The 19,018-nt window shown below is 37.3% G+C and overlaps 1 protein-coding gene and 1 non-coding gene across 10 annotated transcripts; one reads left to right on the top strand and one right to left on the bottom strand.

The window, feature by feature from the left end:
• The first annotated feature begins 1,011 nt into the window (after window positions 1-1,011).
• LOC120087846 (uncharacterized) lies at window positions 1,012-15,091 on the top strand. 9 transcript variants are annotated; one of them, XR_005484710.2, is made up of 6 exons: window positions 1,012-3,399; window positions 3,930-4,505; window positions 4,966-5,147; window positions 5,268-5,825; window positions 7,485-7,561; window positions 14,847-15,091. XR_005484710.2 is itself a non-coding variant. In XM_039044780.2 (5 exons), the coding sequence occupies exons 1-4, from the start codon at window positions 1,311-1,313 to the stop codon at window positions 5,817-5,819; spliced, it is 3,399 nt and encodes a 1,132-aa protein (XP_038900708.1). In that variant the 5' UTR covers window positions 1,012-1,310; the 3' UTR covers window positions 5,820-5,825; window positions 14,847-15,091. The 9 variants fall into 9 exon arrangements, 8 of the variants coding, with proteins under 8 accessions (XP_038900708.1, XP_038900709.1, XP_038900707.1 ...); XM_039044780.2 differs by lacking the exon at window positions 7,485-7,561; XM_039044781.2 differs by lacking the exons at window positions 7,485-7,561; window positions 14,847-15,091 and adding an exon at window positions 12,530-12,696.
• Window positions 13,072-13,178, bottom strand: LOC120089616 (small nucleolar RNA R71). The gene has a single exon (XR_005485289.1). It is a non-coding gene; the product is annotated as a small nucleolar RNA R71 (small nucleolar RNA).
• Window positions 15,092-19,018: the final 3,927 nt, after the last annotated feature.

Genomic DNA, 19,018 nt, shown 5'->3' with positions numbered 1-19,018 from the left:
TTTTATTTATTTGTTATCTTTAGTAGAAGAAAATGGAAAGTTAAATAGGAAATTATCATGACCTCGATTTTAATTCTACTTTTAATAGATTTTAAATTTAGTTTCGAATTATTTAATGCTAATAGTAATATTAATGGAAAAATACATTTCAAAATTTAAGTTGGAGATATTAATAAATATATATTTTTTTAAAAAATCAATAATAGAGTAATGACTAAATTGAAGATTAAAATTGAAAAAAATATATAGAATAAATTTGAAATTAAAATATAACTTAAATTCTATTTTAGTCCTTAAACTTTTAAAAGTATCTATTTTAGTCCTTGAACTTTTAAAAAATTCTTACTTTATCTTTACTATTCAGATTTTGTTAACTCTTAAATAGATGTCTCAACTGTTAGTCATGTTAAGGAATCTAGGATTTCAGTTTTGAATTAGGTGGTCCATTTTCTATAGATTTTAAAAGCCATTTTGCGTCCAAGATTTTGGCGTTCACTATCTTTGTACGTTGATTATTGATATTTTAGTTCATTTTCATCTTGCTCAAATCATACTAGATGCAATTTCACCATTAAACAAATTTTATCTTAAAATATCAACATAATCTTAATAGAAGGTAATAAAATAAACATTTTTTTAAAAGTTTTAGAGATTTAAAATGAATAATATTTTTTTAAAATTTAAAGATGAAAATAGAATAAAATTCAAAATTCGAAGACTAAAGTAATTTTTAAATTTCGAAATATTGGACGAAAATGATATTGTTCGAAAATCTTAAAATTTAAAAGCTGCTAAATTATCGAAATGTAGTTTTTTTTTTTTTAAAAAAAGCTGCTAGATTACCGGAGTTAAAACGGATAAATTTAAAATTCATCCCACCCCACCACCCGTGATCACAGCACAACAGTTCCTTGGGGGAAAAAAAATTAATAATTAATTAATGATAATCTTTTCCTAATTTATTTTGGAATTCTTTGTTTATTCTTTTGTATAAATATGGGGACTGGTGGGAAAAAAACAAGCAAAACCAGCCTCTGCCATTTTCATTCAATCACTCTCCTCCATCTTCTGATTTCTCTGAAGCTCTTCCATGGCGGGATTCTAGGGTTTTCACTATCTTCGTTTCGGTATTTTGCATTTACTTCCGACATTGTTGACACTACCTTTTCCTTGTACATTCTTTGTTCTTGTTCCTTTCTTTCTTTCTTTCTTTTTTTTCTTTTTTTTTTTTTTTTTTTTGGCGTTCATTGTTTGTACATAATAGCTCTGCATTATATGTTTTCTTTGCGAAGAACTATATTTTTTTCTTTATGGACAAGATTTCTTCTCATATGAAACTTGCGGAGTGTAAGCAGAGTAATCTCTGCAAAGCACACGAACAGTTACATTCAGAGGCTTCTTCGTTTCTTCTCTTTAGTCTTCAATGGAAAGATTTAGAGACGCACTTCGATTCCATGCGAGAGATGATTCAAACGCAGTCTGAGGAGCTTGAGCGACGGGAGAAGGCTCTTGCCTTGAAGGAAGGGCGGTTGGATGATGTGAAGAAATCTATTGATGAATGCTCGAAAGTACTTGAGTTTAAGAAGAATGAACTGAGCGAGTTGAATCGTTTGATTGTGACATGTGATGGTGCGGTTAAACAGAAAGAGGTGGAATTGGATATAGCGCAAGAGAGACTAGGAGTTTTGTCGAAGGATATTAAATTGAAAGAAGATGAGGTTAATAAAGCCTGCATGAGATTCTTGGACCTTGAGAAGGAGTTGGAGGAGAAGGAGAAGGCATTTGATATGGTTCGAAAGAGGATTGATGATTGTGAGCATGTTATGGAATTAAAAGAACAAAAATTAAATGGTATAATGCTCTTAATCGAAGAGCGGTCAATGGAATGTGAGTTCAAGTGGAAGAGTGTTGAATCGATAAGGACTTTGCTTCAAGAATACGAAGAAGAGCTTGCAATCAAAGAGAAGCAGAATGATGCAATCCAGATGGCAATTAAAGAGAGTAAGGGAGAACTCAAACTGAAAGAAAAGGAGCTTGAGACAATTCAAAATATGATTGCCACTAAGTGGAAAGAGAAAAGATTAGACAAGATAGAAAAGACTATAAAAGTGCGGACTGAAGAGCTTGATCTTAAAGAGAAGGAGTTTGGTGCAATGCAGAGCAAGTTGGAGGCTCTTTCTGAAGACTTGTTATCAAAGGAATCAGAATTAGAATCCATCAAAAACTGCATCAAGGAACATAGTAAAGAACTTGATGTGCAGGAAAAGCAACTTGATGGCACCCAACAATCTGTTCGAGATTGCCAGAATGCTGTTATACTGCTTACAAATTATGTTAGTACGATAGAAAAGGCCATCAACGAATGCTTAAAGGAATGGGAATTGAAGGAGAACCACCATGATTCACCACAAGAATCAGTGCATGACTACTCTAATGAGTTGCCATCAGTGGTGAAACAACACGATTCCATTTCTTTGATAGTCAGTAAATGCCTTGAAGGCCTAAAAGCTCAAAAAGAGCATTTCAATGTGTTAAGGAAGTCAATAGAAGATCGCTCAAATAATCTTAAGAACGAAGAAAACAATTTCGAAAGACGGATAGAGGAGCTCATCAGGAAAGATGAGAAATTGAGCATGTATCTAAAAGAGATTGAATCTTTAAAAGCGGACATGGGCTCGCAGATATTGTTGCTGGGAAAAGGGCCTAAAGAACTAAGATTAAAAGAAATACAACACAATGTGGTGGCTGAGGAACTTGAGTCAAAAGAAAAAGATATCAGTCTAGTCAGAGCTTTGATGGAAAAATGTAATGAAAAGGTAAAATTGATAGATGATCCAAACAATATTCATCTGAAACTGAAAACTGAGGAATCAGGCTGCAGACTGACCAGCAGTTCTAATACTTCAAATTTTCATTTTGGATCGGCTTTAGATGGAAAGCTTCTTTTAGCTCTCTTATGTGAGCATCTGAAACTGCATGATTTGGTGCGCACAGAACTGATTATTACTCTTCAAACGTCTTCCAATCCTGCTAAGTTGGTTCTAGATGCTATGAGATGGTTCTACCCTCCACACACAGTGTCCGAAGATGCAAAAATCGATTTGCATAATGTCAAGAGGGGATGCATTTTGCTGTCTGAACTATTATTGAACTTCTCACCAAAAATCACGCCTCCGCTGAGAGAAGAAGCTCTAGTGCTGGCAGGCCAGTGGAAGGCTAAGATGTCGACGCCAGTTGAGAATCATGTGGAGGTGGTGGCATTCTTGCTACTTGTAGCTAATTTTCAGTTGGCCTCAGATTTTAATGCAGATGAACTGCAGATTCTTCTGAATTCTATTTCACAATATAAACAAGCATTTGATCTATCCCGAGCACTTGGTATTGTAGATAAATCATCTGGTAAGCAGTACATGTCCTTTTCTCACCATCTTTATTATCATTTATTACAAATTGCTTGCAAAATAGTTTCGTAGGTATAGTTTTACTGGTTAATACCGGGATATGTTTTTGTTGAAATGCCTTAAATTTGTTATGTGACTCTAACAAGCACGAGTCTAGGGGTGATGTTCCTTGGTGGAGATTTAAGGGCAATGCTCTTGAAATCTAAGTTATATTTATATTTATATGTTATTTATTACTCTTTTCGTCTATGGACATAGCTAACACACAATTTCTGATTCTTTACTCTTTACCTTTTTTGTTATTTGTTGATTTCCTAGCAGCTTTTATCTTGCATTAAACAGCTTTTATCTTGCATTAAATTACATATGCTTAAGACCCAAGGAAGTTATGTTGTCACTGATCCTGCTGTCTTCACAGTATATCAAATTGTTAATGCTACCTAGCTATTAAAATCAAATGCCAATTCATGTGTTGGTCTACCATTTGTTTGTCAAATCCCTCTACCATTTGTTTCTCATTTTATTCAGAGGTCAGTGCAACTCCTAGTTTTGTTAAACTGGAACAACCTGAATCTTTGCCAGCCAACGAAGTGTTGGTCTCTTCCTCAAAGAATGAACAGCTCAGCATGGATCCAAACGAGAAGAGATTATATTTACTTCTGAACAAGAAGTTGACTGGACCGAAATTGATACCAAGTGTAATCTTACCGATTCTTAAAGAGTCATCATACCCTGCAAAACTTGTCTTGGATCTGATTCAAGGTTCTTTTCACCAACAGCTGAAGAAAGAACAGTTAGGCTTGGAAGAAAGGTTTTTGAGGTGGTCGACACTTCTTTTAAAACAATTAAAGCAAATCTCACCAATTATTGGTCCAAAGGAAAGAGAAGATGCAATGAAGCTTGCAGTTGAGTGGAAATTGAACATGAGAAGTGATTCAAATGGGTCTATGGATGCTGTTGTTGGCTTCTTGCAACTTCTAGTGTCATATGGATTGACAACTTCGTTTAGCGGGGATGAGATTTTGAAGCTCTTTGAGAACATAGTGCTACATGAACAGGCATCAGAATTGTGCCTGATGTTTGGGTATAAGCAAAAGATACAAGGTTAGTTTCGTTCTATGTTCATTTGCTGCTACTTGTTTTTGTTTTGTTTTGTTTTTTTTCTTTTAAATTACAAAATTAAATAGAAATGTTTTGGTAATTTTTTAAGTCTCAAATTTATCCATAGTGATCAACAAGGGCCTAAAATGTTAAAAATAGAAGAATCGATTTATATTTATTTTATTATCCTTCATTAGACACATTATAAGTAAAAGGATAATTCTGCTAATATATATATATATTTTAAATTGGAAAAAGGGAATGGGAAACAATTTGTCCACAATTTTTAGGAACAAGTACAAAAGCTTGTGTAAACTCAAACATTACCGTACCTATCTTATTTAAGTTATGAAATTTGATTTTACATAACTAGAACAAAAACTTCCAGTATAATCAACTCCATGACGTTTAGTCCAAACACATTCTAATTGGCGATTTTGTCTCATATTCTTGCAATATGCAGAAATTGTACAAATTCTTATTGGAAGAAAGCAATTTATCGAGGCTGTGAGGTTTATATGTGGATACAAGTTGGAATCCTTTCGACCTGTACAGATACTGAACGAATATTTACGAGATGCAAGAAATGCCACTGTGAAAGCCAGCAAGAAGAATACAGGTCAGGAAGATGTACCTGCTGCCATGGTTAGTCTGTTCTCGAGAAATCCTCAAAAAATGAGTGTTACCTTCTACAAAAACATGGAAAAGAAAATGGTTTTTACTTTATATTTTTTTTTGCTAAGATTATAATTTTGATTGCTATAGGATGAAGCCATAGATAAGGAGATAGATGCTGTGAAGTCGGTAATTACATGTATTGCATATTGTAACCTTAGTTCTGAAATCTCATCTCAAGGGCTTGAAAACCGTGTTGCTTCACTTGAAGAGATGAGAAGGTTGAAATGCAACTGCCATGGTCTACCGACAAGTTCGACGACTCAGCAACCACAACTTTCAAATCCGACTATGGGTGAAATGAAACCACCACATTTGGAGAAGTCCGACATGCAACAACTGCACCAGAACCACCATCAACCCCATCACCAACATCCATTGAATAACTCTGCACCGCAACATGTGCGGAAGAGACGTAAGTTTCAAAATGGTCCAATGAAATACCCTCGAAAGCATCCTCCAACTCGTCCTCTGTTCTCAAGTTCATCTCCAAGACCAAGAGTACACGATGAAGCGTCAATGTCTCAGCGGTACAATCCAAGATTTATTGGAATGCATGGGCTATTTGGTCTCGATATGGGTGGTCATGAAGCTACTGAACATGGAAATCATTATACACGCCCAACTAGGTCTGGAACATAATTTAAGGTATGCTTTTCAACTAATTTAGGGGTGTTTGGATTAACTTGATAAAAAAATATTTTTCAAAAATCTCATTTTTATTTAAATACTTCTAACAAAAATGATTGAAGATACACTACATTTTTTAGTGGTTACCAAACATTCTAATTTCTTCTAAAATGACTTTTTATTTTTCCAAATTAAACACTTGAAAATGCATTCCAAACACACTCTTAATGTTAGTGATTTAGTTGGTTGGTTCTACTGTAAATCCTTCTCGGAGGTAGTGTGTAGATTAAGGCTCTTTTGGGTTTGGGTTCCTCCTGTGCTTACATGAGTAGTGTAGATTCTATGTCATAGATGACATTATCTTAGTTGCCTTCTTTTTAGAAGAGGGTACTCTTTCCTTCTTGTCCTTAGAAAAATGTTCAACTAATGAATAAGATAGAAACATTAATGTTGATATCCACCTCTCAGTTATAGATATATTGATGTATATTTGAATATCAATAGATATGTAGGAAAGGGAAAAAAATTATAAATATCGAGAGAACTTGTTGAAATGTTATTTTTCTGTTTCTTTTAATGCTTGTTTAAGTTACAGGCAAACTTGTTGTGGCATACATATAATATCAATAACAATATGTCAAACGAAGGCCACCGAGGGTGGCTCATATTAGTAACACTTGGGTGGTAGTGACTCGATCTTTTGAGTAATACTGACCTTGAGGATTTGTCATGAATTTGACGAATAAAGTAAGCATGAAAGCGTAAAAAATGAAGATCAAGATAGATATTTACGAGGTTCATTAATAATATGTTAGCTACGTTTATAAAAAGGAGAGAATAATTTTATTAGTAGATGATATTAGAGGTGTCAATAGGTTTTAAAAGATATTTATATGACACTTCTTTAAGTCCTAGGTCCATAATCATAAATAACACAAAATACGAATATAATTTAAGTTTAAAGCATTCAACAAGATTGATCATTCGAAGTGTTGGATAATAGATTCAAGTCATATTAATGACATTTAGGTTGTTTGGGTATCAAAATAAGACTTAGGTGACGTTTGGTTAGTTGTATCGAAAAGTCGCCAATTTCATGTTTTTTGCATTTGGTAAAATAGATTTAATTTAAATATGTTAAAATCACTTTTAAAATACCTTAATTTCAGGTTGACTTTAAAAATTGTATCATTCTAGCTTTCAAATTCTCCTAAAACTTAAGTAGAATTTTTAGTTAATATTTAGTTTTCAATTTTATACTTTAAAAAGAAGATTTATTTTATATATTTATCTATTTCTCACTTAATCAAATTTATTTTCTATTTTTTATGAGTTAAATGCATCAATTGTTTAAAACAGTATACCATATTTATTTGTTTAAATAAACTTTCCTTAATATTTAAAAATTAATGTATAAGAAACAAAATTTATTATAATAAATAATTATTTAAAATTTTAAATTACAAAAGAAATTTTTAAAAAAAGTTGATTATAAGTATATTTTGATTATTATATTTAAAGTAAGATGTTTTTTAAAGTTTGAGTTGAAATTATTGAACACTATTTTGCTATAGCAATCTGAAACGGAGCCGGTTGAACGAGAAATTTTGGATCAATCACAGATTGTCATACTATTTACTAAATTAATGACGAAATTCTAAATTTGGGACCAATTAGGAGGTGACATATTTCGATGGCGAAGCCCATTTGAGAGTACATAGAGAGGCTTCCCTCATTTATGGAGGTCAATGGAGGTCAGCAATTCTACATCACAACTCTTTGACTGAAGTTTTCTTTTTATAGATACAAGTATTCTAATCACACTTGAAGGCTGAAGTCCTTTGAAGATACAAGGACTCTTCTAAGGCTTCAACTTCAAGAAAATCACGCGCATTGCTTTTTAAGTTCGTATTCAACTGAGAGAGAATCAGAGGATCAAGTACTAGTGATCAAATCACATCTTATCAACACCAACTCAAGCTCAACTCCACGAAACAAATTTCTTCGGAAGCCTCATATCGAGAATACCAAGGTAGCCTTCTTGGTGGTGTCATACTTAACTCGATGTCATCGAGGTTCTGTGGAGGTCGTTCGTGTTGTTGGGGTGTTCGTGACCCAGGTGATTGCTAAGTTCGAGTGTGCGATGTTCGTGTAGTGTAGCGGTCGTGTTGAATGAGCATTTGAGGTTGTTATGTTCGAGCATTTGTGGTCAAGGAGCTTGGCGATGAGTCTACAAATGTGTGTAGATTTCTCCTTGGTTTTTGTTGTATCATGTTTCTGTAATGAATGCATAACCATATGTTTGTGTTTGACTATAATTGTAATGTTCATACGTGGTTGTAATTTGGAATGATCTTTCCGCTGCTCATGGAAATCGTCGTGCATGATTTCCTTCAGAACAGTCAACACACGAACAGAAGAAAATAGGGATGACACCATGACTCGGAACCCTCAGTTTCTCGGAGTGGGAATCCAAATGGGCTTTGTTCGGATTTGGTAGAGGGGAGGAGGAAAAGAGATCGTATACAACTCAAACAAGTGGGAGAAAAATTCGTCTATAGTATAGACAAAATGCAGGTGAAGTATACGATCGTGTAGGAAAAGGTAAGTGATCGTCTATACGATCGTGTAGGAAAAGTTAAGCGATCATCTATACGATCGTTTAGTAAAGCTCGTATGTAAGCGATAAGCGATCGTTCAGCACTATCGTATATGCTTTGATTTTACTAAGTGATGACACACTCCTTGAAATCTCACACTACACTGTGAGCTATTTAAGCGTCTCAAAACGATTCTTCTTACTCATCCGTTAGGAAAACAAAAGAGACGTCAGCCAATTATCCCATAACTGTCCAATTAATAAAATAATAAATATAATCACATTATATTCATAACCTATGGTTAAAGATCATGTATTAACCACCATAACGTTTTTTTTCCATTAGATATAAATCATATTTATGTCCAATTTTTTCCAAATTAATGTGTCTCATACATAAAGTTAATTATATTTTATATATATATATATATATATATATATATATAATATATATATATATATATATATATAATCGAATTCCCTTTGTCAATTTGAACATTTCAAACTGACCCAAAAATTGAATCTCAACTTGTATCCAAGCTACTAAGGGGATCTTATGGACCTATGGTCGAAGCTCTAACGGTACGTGAATAACTGACTGAACTTTTTAGCCACGATATCCACCATCCGTTAACTGCCAGGCATTCCTACGATGACCCTTCACATGTGCTCGTAAGTATAGCTGATCTCTCTAATGAACAATACAACATAGTCTTATTATGTGTGAACAGGGAAGGAGTAAACTCCATCTTGTGAAGTTGAGTTCCCAGCTCTTAAATCAGACGAATCTCAAAGTGGTAGGTTTGAGTCAGCGCTCTGGCACTTGCATCCATCCCAACTCACTCAGGATTGTGGTCATGTTACCTATGGTCATCCTAGTGAAGTGACTTCACTGTCATGAACAGAGTTATATGACGAGACGTTAACACTTCATGGTTAAGTCTTATTCAAACTCTTCGTATAGGATGCCCCTGCTCACATATCTTTTACACGAATGATCGGGACCAGACCATCTGCGACAAGTCACAACACTTGTAACTATTCCACAAAGCGGGCCACATCCATAGCATTACTAGGATAATGTTTTCCTCCTATATCCATATACTACAAAATATTTTGGTTATCACTTAAGACATGATCCACTTGTATGTCACCACATACATGCTTAAGTTACATTAAGACAACGAGGGATTTTAAGTTTATTGGTTTGTGGTAAAGAAAATAAAACATTAAGACAAAGTCAAAAGTGAAGTAAATATCATATATTATACATCACAAGTGTTCGTACAAAAAATGTTTACAAACTACATGACACGAGACTTCAGGGCATCATCCCCAACAGTTTCTGTTCCGCTCGCCCATTCTGTTGAGAGGAATGAGGACAAGTGCACTGCATAAGAGTGCCTTGCTGGGTGAGAAAGGAAAGGAGTTTGGAGTCCTTATATTCCAAGGCGTTATCTGTACGCAGAACTTTGATTGGACGAGAAAACTGAGTGTGAATCATGTTAGCAAAATCAATATATATTTGAGACTGGGAAGAGTGATGTTTAAGGAAATATATCCAGGTAAACCGAAAGTAATCATCAATGAATAAAACAAAGTAGCGATACCCATTGACTGTAGAAATAGGAGTGGGTCCCCAAAACTGAGAAAAAAACAATGTAGGTTGTTTTGTAAGTTTGCAATTCAAACAGTCAAAAGATACAAATTTAGAGACGTTATTCAAATTATGACTAGAGATTAAATGACAAAGTTTTTCGGAAGAAGCATGACCGAGATGGAGGTACCACTAATAGATAGCAGAGTTGGTGATAGAGGTAGAAAGAGAACAAACAAGAAGTCGAAGAGATGTGAGCTTAAACAATCTTCCCACTTTGCGGCTCGTATCAATCATCTGTCCCGACCGTAGATCCTGTACCTGAACCCAGTAGAAGAAAAAGACACAGTTAAACCAAGGTCACACAATTGTCTAATGGAGACAAGATTAAACGACAGATTTGAAACACAATAAGTATTGGAAAGCTATAACAGGGAAGTGTCAGCAGAGCGAACATGGGATATGGTCATGCAATTACCATTAGCAACATAAATGGGAGAAAGAGATTTGGTAGGAGTAGGTGAAGACAGAAGAGAAAAAACAGACGTCATATGGTTGCAACAAGCGGAATCAAGAAGCCATCTATTACCTAGGGAGATCGCAAGCACGGAGGAATTGGATGAAATCACCTGTTTAAGCAAGTCCTGTAAGTCACTCATTTGAAAAGTAGACGGGGAAGGTTCAGAGGCAGCAGCAGCAGTAGAGGCAAAGCCAGGATTAGGTGTAAACAATCGAGACTTGGAGGTATATCATGGTGGTCGTGGTGGTCTTTGATAACGGGCAAAAATGCACGTTATCATAGTGCTAAGTTCTTAAACAATGCTGGCTTGCGTTGATAAAATATGTTAGATTGCATCCAAAAAGCATCAAATTCATAATATTGCGGTCGCATGCGTTCATCGCATAGAAACAATTGATTTTTGTATTTTTATGCAGAATATGCGTTGACGCAAGGCGAAAAGAGCGATCATAAGAAATCAGCGGACGAGCGCAACATTACCGCAAGGCCTTGCGGTGATTTGTGTTCGCAAACATCTGCTCAAGAAGGATTGCCGCATAGAGCCGACGCAACTTGGTGGGCGCATCTGGGTGAAAGGCATAATTAATCACGATGGGACAGAAAACTGATGACGGTCGAATCCGAATTAAGTTGACAGCCGCTAACGATAACAAGTACATCCAGCTTTTCGGTAACAAATATTCGGCGCATCAGTCAGGGAATTAAAGTCATCCCATCTATGCAATCATAAGAGAGAAGCCGTCTTTCACCCCGGAAGCTCTATAAATACCAAAGGCATCCTTCAGAAAAGGGGTTCACCGATTCGAAAATTTCGAGTTCACAAGTTCTGTTCATAGTTTAGCATTGTTCTTAGATTTTCTTTTATTTTAAGGTGGACGCGAGAGAAGGAGGTTGTGCCGACAGATCATTCCGGTAAGCTTGGGAGAGCACCGGAAGCTTCAAGATCAGAGAGAGGGCCGACTCCTGCGGAAGCAGGAATATCTTTTGAACCGAATAGAGATTGCCATTGTAAAAGCCTCGGTCAGCAAGGGATTGCTACCAAGCTCTCTACCTTTATCTTCCATTGTTGTTTTATATTCAACTCATTTATATAAATGGAATTTACTTCTTTATATATGTTCACTCTTTGTTATTTACGCATGAGTAGCTAAATCTGTTGAATGGGTTGAGAAGCACTTAGCTAGCTTAACTGGAGATCTTCATTCTATGCGATTATCTTGTATTATGTAAGCTTCATCCATCCATTAGAGATACTTGGGAGGGTAGTCTAAGAATAGGATCTAGGTGTGGGAAGGTCAGATCAGAATCTAGACTTAGGAAAGTCATATTAGAACGCATAATCAAGAGATAGGAGCTTAGGAATAAGCACTATTTGCTATTAACGCATCGCATGCATCCTAGATATAGGATATGATTGTGTGCGGTCACCTTGCCTTGATGCATCTTGCATCATCGCATAGGAAAAGAGTAGAGACTTAGGAATAAGTCTATGGACACTTTTTCATTCAACACATGCGTCCTAGACTTAGGAGCATCGCATTTGCATTGGAAAATGACTTGTTGTACATGGTTGTAGCATGATCGCATAGTCTGACGTATTCTCAAATAATGCTAGCTAAAGAGTTTTTCAACCCGTTCATCCGCATATTCAGTGCATCTATCACACAATCAGACTTTTCTCAAATCCGTCGCATTTGTTATTTTTCATTACCGCAATCAACAAACAAACCAACAATTATTTGAGTTACCGGTTACCGCAAAGTTTTCTAAAAGTTACCACCACAACCTGTTTTCCTAAGTCCCCGAGTTCGACTCTGGACTTACCAGGAACTCAGTAGGGTTTACACTTGGATTCCACTGAGAAAACTTAAGTGCTTAATGCATTTTCATCATCGCATTTTCTCCATAATTTCACATCATAAAATAACACATCAAGTTTTTGGCGTCGTTGCCGGGGACTTCGGCAAAATAGTGTGCTAACGGTAATTTTTCTGATTTCTTTGCAGACTCTCAATCTTTGGTGAATAACGACCCGGAGATTAAGAGAACATTTTGATGCAGACTAAGAGACAACCGCCGATAACAAGAGAGAACACCAAGAATGGTGGAACAACTGGAAGCAAGGGCTGCAAATGCGAACAATATAATGGCCAACCCCATCCTTCTTGCGAATAACCGCAATAGACCCATTCGGGACTATGCGTTGCCCAACCTCTATGATTTCTCTTAAGGAATCATGAGGCCAACGTTAGATGGATCGAGGTTTGAAATGAAGCCGATAATGTTGCAGATGATCCAGGCTGTTGGGCAGTTTGGAGGGAGGCGTGGCGAAGACCCGCACGCCCACCTCCGAAGCTTCATAGAAATCTGCAACACTTTTGTGTTCCCGAATATCTCAACCGAGCAAGTTTGACTCACTCTGTTCCCATTCTCCTTGTGTGATCAGGCAAGAAAATTGGCATATTCTCTCGAACCAGGGGAGATAACTTCATGGGAACAGGTGATGGAAAAGTTTAGGAAGAAGTATTTCCTACCAACCGAGAATGCTAGAAGAAGGAAGTTAATAACAAATTTTGAACAAGAAGATGATGAATCATTCAGCGATGCCTGGGCGAGGTTCAAGCGGATGGTAAGAGACTGTCCACATAATGGCTTACCAGATTGCCTGCAGATGGAGATCTTTTACCAAGGACTGAACCCCTTTTCGCAGATTGCTGCCAAAAATCACGAGGATTGGCGGGAAAGTGATCAAAGATTAAGAATTAAAGATAACGATGCAAACAACGGGGCCATCACATCCCTGCAAAATCAAATGACTGCGATGATGAGTTTAATACAAGGCATCACAATTAATAACACGGGAGCGAAGAAATGGCAGGTCAACGCAATTGCTCAAACGACCGCAAGTTGTGTCATTTGTGGAGATACTCACTCGATGGAAGAATGCCCAGCAAACCCACAGTCAGTATGCTTCATAAAGAACAATCCCTATTCCGATACATACAACCCCGGGTGGACAAACCACCAAAATTTTGCGTGGAAAAATCAACAAAACTTGCAACCAGTGGCGCAAAAAGAAAGGCCAACCGGATTTTTCCCGCAAACAAACGGTCCAACGTATAGCCAAGCTAGCAACTCACATACACCGCAATCTTCGTCCTTTGAAAGCTTGTTGAAGCAGTACATTGAAAAAAACGAATTAATGCTTCAGAATCAAGCTATATCCATTAGAAATCTCGAAATTCAAATGGGACAAATTGTGGGCAAGCTGAAAAATAGACCGCAAGGAGCATTGCCGAGCTCAACTGAGCTTTCTCGCAATGTTGGGGGTATCAGGAAGGAACAATGCTTAGTAGTCTCCATGCTAAGCGACAACATGACTGTGGAAGTAAGGGAGGATCCCATTGCGCCCAACTTGAGTGCGGTGATAACCGAGGATCTGTTGACCTATAGTTCGAAAAGCTCGAGAAAATGAACCCTGAAGATGCGTCCACCCACAAGCTTTCAGAATATGAGACAAAAGAAGTCCAGCTACCACCAGCTCCTCAAAGATTGAAGGGGAAAAAATGATGAAGAAAAGATTGCATTAGTGGTCGCAACGCAAAATGCTATGATCCCACCTAAAATGAGCAACCCAGAAATCTTCACGATATCATGCTCTATCGGAGGGGCCTACAGTGGCAAAGCACTATGCGATCTTGGGGCGAGTATAAACGTAATGCCGCTATCAATATTCAAGCAATTGAATATCGGCATACTCACGCCCACGAAAGAGACTCTCCTATTTGTGGACAGATCCCGAATATATCCTGAAGGAGAATTGAAAAATGGTGCAATCTCAATTATAAATTCATCTTGTCGATCGACTTCATCATTTAGGATTGTAAAGCAAACGAAGATGCGCCCATCATATTGGGACGACCATTCCTTTCAACCTGTCGTGATCGAATTGATGTGCGCAAGGAAGAGATTGTATTGAACATTCATGGGGAAAAGCTCCGGATTAAGGCAGTCAAGCTCCCATAGGACACAGAAAAGAGGGAAAAGCCACTATAGACATGAAAAGACGAGCCTAGAATAAGCAGTCCCTGAGTTACGATATAACTCAACCTCATCAGGGACGCAATCCTTTTGAATATCCTTTTCCTGCATCAATACTTCTTGAACTTTTATCATCTCGTTATTTATTATCGCAATTACCTTTTTGTTACCAGCACCTTTCTTATTCTAAAAAAAAAAAAAAAAAAGAAATTTTGGGGACGCAAGTTTTGTTTAATCTTATTTGACCATCTCTCTGTTTTTCTTGCAACGATCGAGGCACAGGATTGCGGAGGTGTTATACGAAGAAGCAACTTATCTTACTCTGTCACCGCAATCTAAAGAAGATAGATCGCCGCAAAGAAAGATGCATCAATACATAATTCGGGCGACAACGCAAATTTGGAGGTTGTATTCTTCCTTCACGTTATTTCAAATTTTGCACTATCCCATCGCATTTTAGTCTTACAAATTTTATCATCGCATTCTCTTTGATTACCGCAATTATTTAATATTGATAAATTTAGTAAGTTACCGCATGTTGTCTATTTGCCAATTATGATTTCAATGATGAACAATATGCTTCAATTTCTTTCGTATATACTAGAATCAATTTAACGTTAAGACAGTTTTCTCATGAAATATTTCTAGAAGTTAGGGGTTTGCTAGCTTTTTTTCAAACTCTCTTTACGAAGCTTTCTAAGAACATCGCATGACTTATTTCAATCTTTTGGCAATGAGGATATTGCTGCATTTTATATTTGAAGGTGAGATATTTATTTTCAACCTTGCTATTTTGAAAAAAAATTGCAGTAAAAGAATGTTGTTTTGTTTAAAATTATTTGACCTTAAAAAAATAAAGGAGAAAAATTTTGAGAATAACAACTCCACTGTCAACGCAATGGGAAAACTCATGTTGATAAGAGTTAAGTTGTGAAGGGCACTTACTCGTAGTTGAATGTCTGCATGACACACGTGGGGACAAGCCAAAACGAAGGTAAGTCGCTAGGATCAAATAAATGACCGCAACTCCGCTACCAAGTAAGTATGGTTGGATGTCCGCATGACACATGTGGGGGTAAGTCAAAACGAAGGCAAGACACTTGGATCAGTGTAAGGTTAGAAAAAAAATAATAATGTCAAGAAATCTGCAAGGATAAAAATCAATTGACACCCCGGTGGAAAAGTTTTCTTTTTGAAATAAATCATGCGATGTCCCGGAATTTAGTAAAGTCATTTTGAAGGTTAATCTTGCGGTCCCTAGGTCTTAGAAATATTTTAAGAGCAGACTTGAATAAGACTTAAGGAAACTTTGGTATATAGGATTTGAACGAAGTATCATTGAGAAATCTAAGAAAAGAACATTGTGGTCGACTTGGTAAAGGAAATCTTTAGTTTATGCTTGAGGACAAGCATTGTTTAAATTTGGGGGTGTGATAACGGGCAGAAATGCACGTTATCATAGTGCTAAGTTTTTAAACAATGCTGGTTGCGTTGATAAAATATCAAATTCATAATATTGCGGTCGCATGCGTTCAACGTATAGAAACCGTTGATTTTTGTATTTTTATGCAGAATATGTGTTGACGCAAGGCGAAAAGAGCGATCATAAGAAATCAGCGAACGAGCGCAGCGTTACCACAAGGCCTTGCAGTGATTTGTGTTCGCAAACATCTGCTCAAGAAGGATTGCCGCATAGAGCTGGTGCAACTTGGTGGACGCATCTGGGTGAAAGGCATAATTAATCACGATGGAACAAAAAGCTGATGACGACCGAATCCGAATGTTGACAGCCGCTAACGATAACAAGTACATCCAGCTTTTCGGTGACAAATATTTGGCGCATCAGTCAGAGAATTAAAGTCATCCCATCTGTACAATCATAAGAGAGAAGCCATCTTTCACCCCGAAAGCTTTATAAATACCAAAGGCATCCTTTAGAAAAAGGGTTCACCAATTCGAAAGTTCCGAGTTCACAAATTCTGTTCATAGTTTAGCCTTGTTCTTAGATTTTCTTTTATTTTAAGGCGGAAGCAAGAGAAGGAGGTTGTGCCGACAGATCGTTCCAGTAAGCTTAGGAGAGCGTCGGAAGCTTCAAGATCAGAAAGAGGGCCGACTCCTGCGGAAGCAGGAATGTCTTTTGAACCGAATAGAGATTGCCAGTGTAAAAACCTCGGTCAGCAAGGGATTGCTACCAGACTCTCTACTTTTATCTTCCATTGTTGTTTTGTATTCAACTCATTTATAGAAATGGAATTTACTTCTCTATATTTGTTCACTCTTTGTTATTTACACATGAGTAGCTAAATCTGTTGAATGGGTTGAGAAGCACTTAACTAGCTTAACTGGGGATCTTCATTCTATGCGATTATCTTGTATTATGTAGGCTTCATTTGTCCATTAGAGATACTTGAGAGGGTAGTCTAAGGACAAGATCTAGGCTTGGGAAGGTTAGATCAGAATCTAGGCTCGGGAGAGTTAGATTAGAACGCATAATCAAGAGATAAGAGCTTAGGAATAAAAATTATTTGCTATTAACGCATCGCATGCATCCTACAGATAGGATATGATTGTATGCGGTCACATTGTCTTTATGCATCTTGCATCATCGCATAGGAAAAGAGTAGAGACTTAGGAATAAGCTCTATGGACACTTTTGCATTCACCACATCGACCTAGACTTAGGAGCATCGCATTTGCATTGAAAAATGACTTGTTGTGCATGGTTGTAGCATAATCGCATAGTCTGACGTATTCCCAAGTAACGCTAGCTAAAGACCTTTTCAACCTGTTCATCTGCATACTCAGTGCATCTTTCACACAATCAAACTTTTCTTAAATCTGTGGCATTTGTTATTTTTCATTACCGCAATCAAAAAACAAACCAACAATCATTTGAGTTATCGGTTACCTCAAAGTTTTCTAAAAGTTACCACCGCAAACCTGTTTTCCCAAGTCCTTGAGTTCGATCCTGGACTTACCAGGAACTTAGTGGGGTTCACTTGGATTCCACTGAGAAAACTTGAGTGTTCAACGCATTTTCATCATCGCATTTCCTCCATAATTTCACATCATAAAATAACGCATCAGTCTTGTAGGACAGTTGTCCAGAATATGACCTCTTTTGTGACAGTATTTGCACTCGACTTTTGGACAAGCAAACTTAGGCCTAGTGAGCTTACAGTTTTTACAAAAGGGAGCTCCATAAGTACTAGGCATATGAGTGCTGGCGAGTACAACCTTCGATTGCCGGGAAGAAGTGATGCCAAGACGCTTTTCTTCAAACAGGATTTCCTAAATTGCTACATCTAGAAATAGAAGTGGGCTACGGTAGAGCAAAGCAACATAGGTCGACTCATTTTCTGGACAAGTCCCATAAGAAACTTAATAAGGTGAAAGTGATCAGGACTAATTTTAGCTTGATCCAATTGATTCCAGATGGCTGAAGTGTAGCCAAGTAGTCATTAACAAATTGCCCCGTCTTCTGAGTAAGATTAATCAGAGTGTTATGCAGTTGATAATAGTGAGCTAAGCCAACAGACTAAAACCGGGTAGATAAGAAATCCCACAAACTTTTGGCATCATCAAACACATCAAACTGAACATGAATGGTCGATATAGATGTATTTTCGATCCAAGTTATGATTTGATGGTTTTTGCTATCACAATCCTCTAACCGTTCGATAAATCTAGCATCTTCTTCAGTGGATATCTTGATTGGCTGGGGAATATCACCAATGACGATTTGCCATAATTTACACCCGATTAGGAAACTCTTTATTTTATGGGCCCAAGTAATGTAATTTGTCTCATCAAGAATAGTACAAATGGGACGAATACATGATCTTTTTCCATGTGGCTTGGCGGCTTGGAAGGAGAAGAAAACTAGAGACAACAAGAGAGGCTTGGTAGCTTGATGCCTTGGCTAAAGGGATCAAGGGTCGAGTTCTGGGGAATTGGGGATTGAGTTCAATCGACTTGGCTGAAGGGATCAAGGATCGAGTTCGATCGAGGATCGAGTTCTGGACCGAGAGTCAAGGATCGAGCTTGATCGAGGATCAAGTTCTAGACCGGGGATCGGGGGTCAAGTTCTGGACCGGGAATCGGGGATCGAGTTTTGGACTGGATCGAGTTCTGGATGAAGAATCAGGGATCGAGTTTGATCGAGTTCTGGATATGTGATCAAGGGGTTGCGTTCTGTACAGTGGAAGCCAAGGATCAAATATTTCACAGAGGCTACAGGATCGAGGATCGAGTTTTTCACAGTGGGGATTGAGGATCGAGTTTTTCATTGTGGCTTTGGATAGGGGATTTGGGTTGTTCTTCACGTCAGAGGGGTTCTGGGTCGTCGGCAGATGACCGAATGGCAACGATGACAGAGAACAAGAGGAAGAAACCAGCTAGCAAAGCTCTGATACTATGTGATAGGGGTGGTCATTCAAACCGCAAAAATCGAA

Source organism: Benincasa hispida, chromosome 10 (genome assembly GCF_027475165.1).
Source record: "Benincasa hispida cultivar pf3 chromosome 10, pf3_genome.v1.1, whole genome shotgun sequence".
NCBI lineage: Eukaryota > Viridiplantae > Streptophyta > Magnoliopsida > Cucurbitales > Cucurbitaceae > Benincasa > Benincasa hispida.
This window is presented reverse-complemented; position numbering and strand designations above follow the sequence as displayed.